This window comes from Octopus bimaculoides, chromosome 5 (assembly GCF_046866305.1).
Source record: "Octopus bimaculoides isolate indiv1 chromosome 5, ASM4686630v1, whole genome shotgun sequence".
NCBI lineage: Eukaryota > Metazoa > Mollusca > Cephalopoda > Octopoda > Octopodidae > Octopus > Octopus bimaculoides.
Window position 1 is genome coordinate 9,705,551 of NC_142932.1, and position 11,223 is coordinate 9,716,773.

Consider the following 11,223-nt stretch of genomic DNA (forward strand, 5'->3'; position numbering starts at 1 on the left):
TATAATCAACTAGCACCCTCCTGTAAAATTCATGGTCTTGTGCCAAAATTTGAAAATCATCATCATCATCATCATCATCACATTATTATTATTATTATTAAGACAAAGAGTGCGATTCGATCGTAAGATATTTTATTAGTTGAACGATATTTCAACAGAACGTCTGTTTTTGTCAAGTTCAAAATAAGAAGTGATAAAAATTCAAAATTACAGAAATGTAAACGTAAAGTATGAACGAGAGCAACCAGCGTCCACATAAACGTACTGTTGAAATATCGTTCAACGAATAAAATATCTTACAATCGAATCACGCTCTTCGTCTTGACTGTTTACCATTGTGAAGAGTTACGTCACTCCTTTTTAAAATATTATTATTATTATTATTATTATTGCGGCATGCTGGCAGAATCATTAGCATGCTGGTTGAAATGCTTAGCTGTATTTGGCCTGTCGCTAGATTCCGAGTTCAAATTCCACTGAAGTTGATTTTGCCTATCATCCTTTTGGGGTTGATGAAATAAGTACCAGTTACGCACTGGGGACAGTGTAATCAGCTTACCCCCTCCCCCACCAAATTTCAGGCCTTGTGCCTATAATATTAATTACATATCTTTATGTTTTGAATTCAACACTTTCTGTGATGTGTATTGATGCACAGTGTACTACACTGTGCAGATGGTATGATTGCTTGGCTACTTGGTTAGTTGCTTGGTTAATTGGTTGCTTGGTTAGTTGGCGGGTTGAATTGTTTTGTTTCACAACATCTTCACCTCTGCTTGTTTCATATATGTTGGTTGTGGCTACATTACTCTTCTCATTGTTATATTTCTTGTTATACTTTATGTACGCACACACACACACGCACACACATGGCAAACTGGCCAAAACATTAACCTGCCAAGCAGGATGTTTAATGGTATTTCATCTGTCTTTATGCTCTAAGTGTGGAAGCGCAATGGCCCAGTGGTTAGGGCAACGGACTCCCGGTCATAGGATCGCGGTTTCGATTCCCAGACCGGGCATTATGAGTGTTTATTGAGCGAAAACACCTAAAGCTCCACAAGGCTCCGGCAGGGGTTGGTGGCAAACCCTGCTGTACTCTTTCACCACAACTTTCTCTCACTCTTACTTCCTGTTTCTGCTGTGCCTGTAATTCAAAGGGCCAACCTTGTCACAATGTGTCACGCTGAATATCCCCGAGAACTACATTAAGGGTACACGTGTCTGTGGAGTGCTCAGCCACTTGCACGTTAATTTCACGAGCAGGCTGTTCCATTAATTGGATCAGCTGGAACCCTCGATGTCGTAAGCAATGGAGTGCCAACAACATGCTCTGAGTTCTAAATTGCACCGAGGTCAACTTTGCTCTTCATCCTCTTGAGGCAATTGACTTACCCTCTCCACTAAAATTGCTAATTTTGTACCAAAATTTGAAACCAATATATATATATCAATATATAGATATATGCATATATCCATACATATATGTACATACCTACATCTATATGTATACATACATGCATATATATATATAATAATAATATAAATATATAGATATATGCATATGTCCATACATATATGTACATACCTACATCTATATGTATACATACATGCATATATATATATATATATATATATATATATATATATATATATATATATATACAATAATATAAATATATAGATATATGCATATATCCATACATATATGTACATACATGCATATATGAGTACAGGACATCAAAATACGTTAAACACAATGAGAAATGAAAAACGAAAACAGAAAACGAACTTTTTTCAAACAATGAAAAAAACAAACAGAGAAATGAGACATGCAACATAAAGAGTATATCCCTTCGTCAGTTATATATATATATATATATATATATATATATATGTGAATATATTTTGCTTAGTCATAATGATACTAATAGCCTGTTGTTAGACCTCAATATATATATATATATATATATATATATATATATATATATATATATATATAGGCGCAGGAGACGCTGTGTGGTAAGTAGCTTGCTTACCAACCACATGGCCCGTCGTATATATATATATATATATATATATATGTATGTATGTGTGTGTGTCTGTGTTTGTAACCCCCCCCCCCCTCCCCAACATCGCTTGACAACCGATGCTGGTGTGTTTACGTTACCATAACTTAGCGGTTCGGCAAAAGAGACGATAGAATAAGTACTAGGCTTACAAAGAATAAGTCCTGGGGTCGATTTGCTCGACTAAAGGCGGTGCTCCAGCATGGCCACAGTCAAATGACTGAAACAAATAAGAGTAAAAAAGAGTAAAGAGTATATACTTCAGAATAAAGCATTAGTTAAGCAATGACAAAGAAACAGCTGATTTATTGCATAATTTTCTGTTCCTTTGTCATTTATGCTCTGTAATTGACTAACACTTCATTCTGAAGCACAGGAGTATACATGTGTGTGTGTGTGTGTGTGTGTGTGTGTGTGTGTGTATGTGTACTTGCTGTTTCTGTCTTTCTTTTCTCCCCTTCCTTCACCCAGGCTGTGTTTAAAAAAAACACCAAACTACAAGAGATTATTATCTCTGGATGGATGTCAAAGTAAATTTGCCCTCCACATTGTTTCTGCATGAAGAATAATACAATTGACAACTGATGTTAGTGTGTTTATGTCCCCATAACTTACCAGTTCGGCGAAGGAGACTGATAGAATAAGTACTAGGGTCAAAGAATAAGTCCTGGGGTCAATTTGTTCGACTAAAGGCGGTACTCCAGCATGGTTGCAGTCAAATGATGAAACAAGTAAAAGAATAAAAGTATCAAAGAAAATATATATATATATATATATATATATATATATATATATATATATATATATTTATTTATTTATTTATTTATTTATGGGTTTCAGCCAAGTAGCTGTGGTCATGCTGGAGCACCACCGTGATTTTCTGTCTTTATGCTTTGCTCTCTTCACGTTCCGTGCATGGCTCTTCTCCTGCACCTGATATAGTCCAATCAAGAGTTTTGATGGCACATCTCGTGTATAAGAGAATTTGACATCGCTGCCCTAAACTGTGTCTCATTTCGAGCCATTGGTTCGTCTGGTATCGTGGAGAGGACAGCGTCGAGTTTTGTCTTGAAGACCTCCACATCCGTGTCTTGCAGGTCTCTCAAATGTTTTGGCAGGGCATTGAAGAGCTGAGGTCCTCTGAAACCGAGGCTGCTGCAGTATCTTGTTCTTATGTGAGATGCAGTGGACGGCACCTTTGGCACCATGCAGTGGCGACCTGTGCGGGCATTCCTGTAGTACTTGATGCCAAAGTTCGGCACCAATCCTTCCAGTATTTTCCATATGTATATTATTACATATCTCTCCCGCCTGCGTTCCAGGGAGTAGAGACCTAGTGCCTGCAGTCACTCCCTGTAGTTCATCTGCTGGACTGTGGCGATCTTTTTTGTATAGTGCCTCTGAATTGCCTCGAGTTCTGCTGTCTGTTTGACACTGTGTGGTGACCACAACTGAGAGCAATAGTCTAGGCGGCTCAGGACAAATGTCTTCCATAGTGTCAACATGACTTTTTGATCCCTTATACGGAATGTCCTCAGTATCCACCCCGCCAGCTGTCTGCACTTTGCTGTCAACTTGACAATGTGCATGTGAAATGATGCATCACTACACATGTTGATGCCCAGGTCTCTCATGGCTTGTAGTTCTGGGATTGCAGTACCTCCAGGTCCTGTGTATGCCAGTTGGGAGGCACTTGTGGCCTTGTAGTGCAGTACTTGAAATTTTTCCGCATTGAACTGCATATTGTTTTGCTCTGCCCACTCATATATTGCATTTAGGTCATTCTGTAGGCTTACAATACCATCAGGATTCTTTATTGCCTGAGATAGTTTTGTGTCATCAGCGTAGCTAGTGACAGTGGCTCTCCGAGTGACCGTGGGCATGTCCAGAAGGGCCACTATGAACAGTAGTGGCCCCAGGACAGTTCCTTGCATACATACACATACAGGCATATATATATATATATATATATATATATATATACACACACACACACACACACACACACACACACACACAGATACGGGTGTGATGGGTAAATTGTTGCCATTTTACATTTTTTTAGTTTTGTGCATGGACATTGTTTGTTTTTCATGTTGTCAACTACACAGTATAGTAGGGTCAGTTGGGCATCATCTGTGAGAAAAACAGCACCATGACGCAATTCACTCTATATGAAAGTTGGAAATGACATGCTGCACTGCTTGCATTTGCACTGGAAGCTCCAATACAAACAGATGGTGAACACTCAGAACAACCGTTGACTTGCTGAGTCTCGAAGACACGTACCAAAAATGATAAAAATCAGACATCCAGTCAACATCATGGTCTTTGGAGTGATCACTAGTGATGGCGATGTTATGCCTCCATCTTTCCACACGGAGGCCAACATCAAGTGCCTGGAGGAGGTAGTGTGTGAAGAGGGTGGCTGCTGGAAGACCATATGTAGGGCAACAGGACTCTGCACCATGCCACACAAGAAGAACCCAGTCGTGGCTGTCAGACAATTTCTGCACCATACCACCCCTAACATCTGGCCACCTAACTCCCCAGACTGCAACCCTTTGATTATTATATGTGTGGCACCATTGAACAAGAGACAAACAAAACTCTTTGTAACACCAAAGATGAACTGAAGGTAAGGATTATGGCAGCTTAAAGAAGGAGACCATCTTAAAGAAAGGGACCATCCAGAAGAGTTGCAGAAGATTCTGAAATCATCTGGAGGCTGTGGTTGAAGCAAATGGCAATTTTATTGAATAAATTTACTCTATAGTATTTCAAGATATTTCTAGGTAATTTTGGTAAATATATCTGTTGAAATGAGATGTCGGTGTCATTTTCATTTTTGCGTAATTTAGATGACACTACATTCACTGCACCCTCTGTATGTGTGTGTGTGTGTGTGTGTGTGTGTGTGTGTGTGTGTGTGTGTGTGTGTGTATATATACACACACACACATGTAGTTATATGTACATATGTATATTTTTACATATATATATACACGCACACAGGTACATATATATGCATATATATATATATGCATATATATATATATATATATATATATATATATATATATATATATATATGCATATATAATAATAATAATATTAGGGATAAAAATCCAAAATTACAGGTAAAAACTCAATTAAAATCAATTTATTAAAAATTAAAATTAAATTAAGTTTCGCAGTATTAAATATGTGACAGTGGATTTTCATCGATGAATTCATGAACCTTGGTTCTTTTCCCTAAAACTATATATTTATATATATATATGCATATATATATATATATATATATATATATATATATATATATATATATATATATATATATATATATCCATACACATACACTTAAACATATACATACATGCATCTATATACGCACACACATATATAGATATACCACACAATAATTTCTTATTATGTAAAGCCATTTTTGTTTAGCTAAGTTCTCTCTTTCTTTTTCCTTTTAATCCCTTTTCCTGCCCCTCCCCATTTGTTTCGTTTCAATTTTTCTGTTTTACCACCATGAGTTTTGCTTGTTTAACTTAATTTATTTTTCATTTGACACTTTTCTTTCTTCCTTTTACTTGTATGGGTTTTCATCTATTTATCTAACAATATAATTAACACATACATGCATACATACACATACGTACGTACGTACATGCATACATACATACATTATTGGGGCATTGAGATATGTAACACACTGCCTAAATACCAATCTTGAGAAATGAGGCTTCTCAAAACCAGAAAGGAAAAAGCTGATTCGAAAATTACAGATCCAAGCCATCAGTGGAACTGTAAAAATCTATAAAACTTTCCAGAAGTTTATCATTTAAGTATATATGAGCATGTCTGGACATGCGACTTTATGCATGAGAATACATACATAAAACAAAACATACAAATCTACACATATACATACATATAAAAATACTCTGTTGTTGATGTTGAAATTCCAATGAAGGAGTCTTGGATCTAGGTTAGAAACTGACTCTTGCTTTATGGGCAAGAAATCTTGAACTAAAACTGAATAATGACACATAGATAGATAGATACAGCCATATATACTTTTGAAGACATCTACACCCGCCCCATGTTGGTCTCTCAGGCCCTTCGGGAGGATGTTTAAGAGCTGTGGGCCTTTAAAGAACAGGCTATTGCAATAGCTTGTCTTATATTTTGATGTAAAGCTGGAGTCTTTCTGGCACTATGCAGCGGTGTCCTGTTCTAGCTTACTTTCACTGTTTACAGCAGTGCTCGGAAGGAAGGTGTGTAGCGTTAGATTGTCATATTGACTGTGACAGCAAATGTTGTCATGGTGATACCTGCTCAGATGCCTATGCAAAGTTTTAGAAGGTGTATGAAGAGGACTGCATGAGCTGCACACACGTATACAAAGGGTTTAGACATTTCCAAGATGGTCGCAAAAATGTCGACATTGAGAAATGTCGGAGACGTGCAACCTGCAGAACTGAGAAAAACATCGCAGATGTGCATGAAGGTGTGAAGGGAAATCATTGTATCCCCATCTGTGAGTTATCAGATGTGCAGATTAGTTATGGTTCAGTTCAGTCCATTATCACTGAAGATTTGGGTATGAGATGCGGGTCTGCCAAGTTTGTGCCAAAACCGCTTTTAGCTGATCAAAAAGACACTTGGGTTTCAGTTGCACAAAATCTCCTTGATTGTGTGGAGAATGATGAAAACTTTTTGAAAACTTTGCATAGGTCTTTGAGCAGGTATCACCAAGCGTTTGGCAATATTTGATGCAGATTCTCTGCCCAGTTTCCTTTGTCATGATCAATGCGACAATTGCACGCTACACACCTTCCTTCCAAGCACTGCTGTAAACAATAGAAGTTAACTTGAATGTTAAAACTTAGTGTGCATGCAGTACAGCAGAGTTCAAGGTCAATGTGTGCCAAGCAGCTTGCTTCACTCTCCATGATTTAGCTTCATTACTATAACAGTCCGGATACTTATTGATCAGAACACGTATGTATGTATGTATGTATATATATATATATATATATATATATATATATATGTTTATTTATGTTGAATGTAATGTCTTATGATATTTTTCTTCTCTAACTTTTCGTTTCCTACCTTCAGCTCCCTGCATCTCCCTTACGGCAAGGACCAACACACATTGTTGATTCCCAGAATACAGTGCCATCAGTACATCCGTATCAGGTTTCCAACAACAAAATTCCTACACCACCTCCACAGCCACATTTATATTCCTACTCACCAAGAGCCAATAACAATGTGCCACAATTCAGAAGATCTCCTGACAATGAGTACCAAAATCTCAGCAGCCTGCAACCAAACAACTTTGAGTTGTCTCAAAGTAGGAATATGAACTCTTCACTGCCGTTTCCTCCACCACCCAGCAGTCACCCAGAAGCTGATTATAGCGATGCATTGGATTATGGGTAAATTCATTCATTCTCTTTTCAATTTTAGCATTGTCATCATCATTTAACATTCCATATTTCATGCGAGCATGACTTGGACAGTTTAACTGGGACTGACAAGACAGGACTGCGTTGGACTCAGTGTCTGCTTTGGCATGGTTTCTATGGCTGGATGTCCTTTCTAATGCCAACCATTTTACAACTATGATACCATGGCATTGGTACCAGTGAGGTTGCTAAGTAACTTGCAAGACAAAAGTCTTTGACTGAGTGGGGGTCGCAGTATTGAAGCAGGTGGATTGGGGCCAAATTTTGAGAGGCTAAAGTATGACCGAGGGACAGAAACAGGTGTTTTGCTGTAGTGGAGAATTCACAGCTACCCTCGAAAGTGAGGATGGTGGAGATGAGATGTCAAGGTGCATCCTAAAGATACAAGGAGATGCATAAAGAGAGAATAGGGATAAAAAGATAGACAATTTAGAATGGCAGACTGTGAATTCATGAGTGTGAAAGGAGAATCATAGACAATTAGGTAATGTTTGTTGCCACTTCAACATGGCTGTTCTGTATGAACCAATATTACTTCTGTTTTTAATCCCAAGAAGATGTCTTCCTTAGCTGGTTATTAATGCAATCTGCAACCAATATATATTGCAAGCAGGGGAGTGAACCCCTATCATCTTCTAGTAACTTGACAGGACCAGCAGACTATCTGGTTTTGGGCTATTCTTTTCTATTCTAGGCACAAGGCCCAAAATTTTGGTGGAGGTGGGGGGGGGCAGTCGATTAGATCGACTCCAGTACACGACTGGTACTGAATTTATCGACCCCGAAAGGATGAAAGGCAAAGTCGACCTTGGTGGAATTTGAACTCAGAACGTAAAGACAGACGAAATACTGCTAAGCATTTCGCCCGGCGTGCTAACGATTCTGGCAGCTCACCTGGGCTATTGAGCAGTTGTTCACTCAAGGTTACAATATACAGGAAAATAAGTGACAATCAGTCACTGATCTTGCAACAAGCATAGTAGCTAGTTAGAAAATCTCTATAAGGGATGAAAGTACTAACTATACTGAGTAGTAATGTTCATTGCCACTTCAATATGACTGTTTCACATGAATCCATGTGACTGCCTTTTTTAAGTGGCAACAAACATTACTTCTCAGTATAGTTACAGCTTTCATCTCTTTAGAGATTTTCTGACTAGTGACTTTACTTGTTGATAGACAATTAGATATGGGGATAGAGGCAAATGTAATGAATGGGGAACATGGATGGAGGTTTGGGGGAAAAGTGAGTCTCAGTTTGGGGTGGGAAGGTAAAGGAAAATAAAGGTGAGTTAGGGAGGAAGATGTGATAGGTGGCATTACACAAAAGGGGGAGGTGAAGAGCAGCAGTGTGATAAAATAGGGAGATGATGTGAAGTGTTGGGAGAGAGAAGTTGTATGTAATAGAGAAGGAGGTGAGAGGCATGTAGGGGTGGATATAGTGAGTGATAAAAACTGGGGGAAGAGGGATATGTCAATGGCAGATATGAGAGGAAAGTGGTTTTCAGTGGAAAATAATGGTAAATGATGATGTTGAGAATGTGGGATGGCTGACAAGGAAAGTAGTTCGAAGGAGAGGAGTAGCTGGTACTTTACTAGTACTTTATTGTATTGATTCAGAAGGAATGAAAGGGTAAGTCCATGAATCATCATCATTGTTGTCATCATCTAGTGTCCATTTTACACGCTGGCATGGATTAGATGGATTAACAGGAACTGGTAAGCTGGCGAGTTGTACCAGGCTCTAGTCTGGTTTGACTTGGTTTCTGTGGCTGGATGCCCTTCCTAACACCAACCACTCCACAGGGTGTAGTGATTACTTTTTATGTGTCGCTGGTATGAGTGCCTTTTACATGTCACCAGCACGAGTGCCTTGTATGGGTCACCGGCACGGGTGCCTCTTACATGTCACAAATATGAGTGCCTGTTACGTACCACCAACATGAGTACCTGTAACGTGTCACTGGCATGAGTGCCTTTTACTTGTCACAAGCATGAGTGGCTTTTACGTGTCACCAGCACAAGTGCCATTTATGTGTTACATGCACAGGAGCCTATTGCATTCACCTGCACAAACCATGACTGATTTCACTTGGTTTGATGTGTCTTCTCAAGCACAACAAATTGACAAAGGTCTCGATCACTTGTCATCACCTCCTTGAGACTTAACATCCGAAATTCATATGAATTATTAATATTTTCATCTTAATTATTTTGGCAAATTTGCAATATAGCATCTCCACTAATATGATATTTCTGGTAGCAAGTAAACACTGTTTATGATAAAAATTTGAACTCTTTGTCATGTGACTTTTCAAACAAATTATGACTACTTACTAATTACTCTTTTACTTGTTTCAGTCATTCGACTGTGGCCATGCTAGAGCACCGCCTTTTTAGTCGAGCAAATCGACCCCAGGACTAATTCTTTGGAAGCCTAGTACTTATTCTATCGGTCTCTTTTGCCGAACTGCTAAGTTACGGGGGACGTAAACACACCATCATCGGTTGTCAAGCGGTGCTGGGGGGACAAACACAGACACACAAACATAGACACACACACACATACATACATATCATCATTATCGTTTAACATCCGCTTTCCATGCTAGCATGGGTTGGACAATTTCACTGAGGACTGGTGGACCAGGAGGCGACACCAGGCTCCAATCTGATTTGGCAGAGTTTCTACAGCTGGATGCCCTTCCTAACGCCAACCACTCCAAGAGTGTAGTGGGTGTTTTACGTGCCAATACATATATATACGACAGGCGTCTTTCAGTTTCCGTCTACCAAATCCGCTCACAAGGCTTTGGTCGGCCCGAGGCTATAGTAGAAGACACTTGCCCAAGGTGCCACGCAGTGGGACAGAACCCAGAACCATGTGGTTGGTAAGCAAGCTACTTACCACATAGCCACTCCTACGCTTATAAATGTTATATTTTTAACAAATTATTAATTTGTTATATCTTTTCCTTTTCCAGTTATTACCCAAGGGATGATATACTAAACAATAAAGGATACAGAGGACCAAATAACAGAACATCCACCTAGAACATTTACTTTGAATTGTGCTGTCCTGATAACCAGAACATCCACCTTACCCTGAACTTCTGCTTAGAAATGCTGCTTGGAATCGCAAATCCTGTCCAAACATCAACAATATCTACACCCTACATAGCTATGTTATTATCCTGAAAATATTGTTAAACCCAAACGAGTTAAATTTTGACAATCTTGGAAATGATTTTGGTATTAATAATGTAAATTGTTTTTTTGTATTGAAATCAAAGCTTCCATATGAAGTTTTCTGTCTATACTTTGCCCACACTAATCTGCTTCTTTTTGCACTCTGGGACAAATTGGATATCAAACAAAGAGGGTAGGCAACAATTGTGGTAAAATATATAACCGTGGTAATTATATATATATATATATATATATATATATCTGTATATAAGAAATGAGTTAAAAATAATGGTCATTACATATAATTCCTTGGCTTACAACTGTTTCCAGTACTCATTATAGGTACATTACTGATAGGTTTACTCAATTGGTCTTTCGTTAATCTAACTAATATTGTTAGCCTGGTGTGCCAATAGAGTTTTTATGAAATATTTTTTCCCAGATTGATAATCCCTCACTATTTGTATCTACCTATC

General features: G+C 38.4%; 1 protein-coding gene across 3 annotated transcripts in view; it reads left to right on the plus strand.

The window, feature by feature from the left end:
• LOC106877308 (BAR/IMD domain-containing adapter protein 2-like) overlaps positions 1 to 10,803 on the plus strand; it is a 169,630-nt gene extending 158,827 nt beyond the window's left edge. For all 3 annotated transcript variants that reach the window (XM_089351994.1, XM_014926177.3, XM_089351993.1), the window contains exons 15-16: positions 7,206 to 7,528; positions 10,543 to 10,803. In XM_089351994.1, coding sequence (XP_089208120.1) covers positions 7,206 to 7,528; positions 10,543 to 10,612 — 393 coding nt within the window. In that variant the 3' untranslated portion in view covers positions 10,613 to 10,803. The remainder of the gene's footprint in view (positions 1 to 7,205; positions 7,529 to 10,542) is intronic.
• The last annotated feature ends 420 nt before the right edge of the window (positions 10,804 to 11,223 follow it).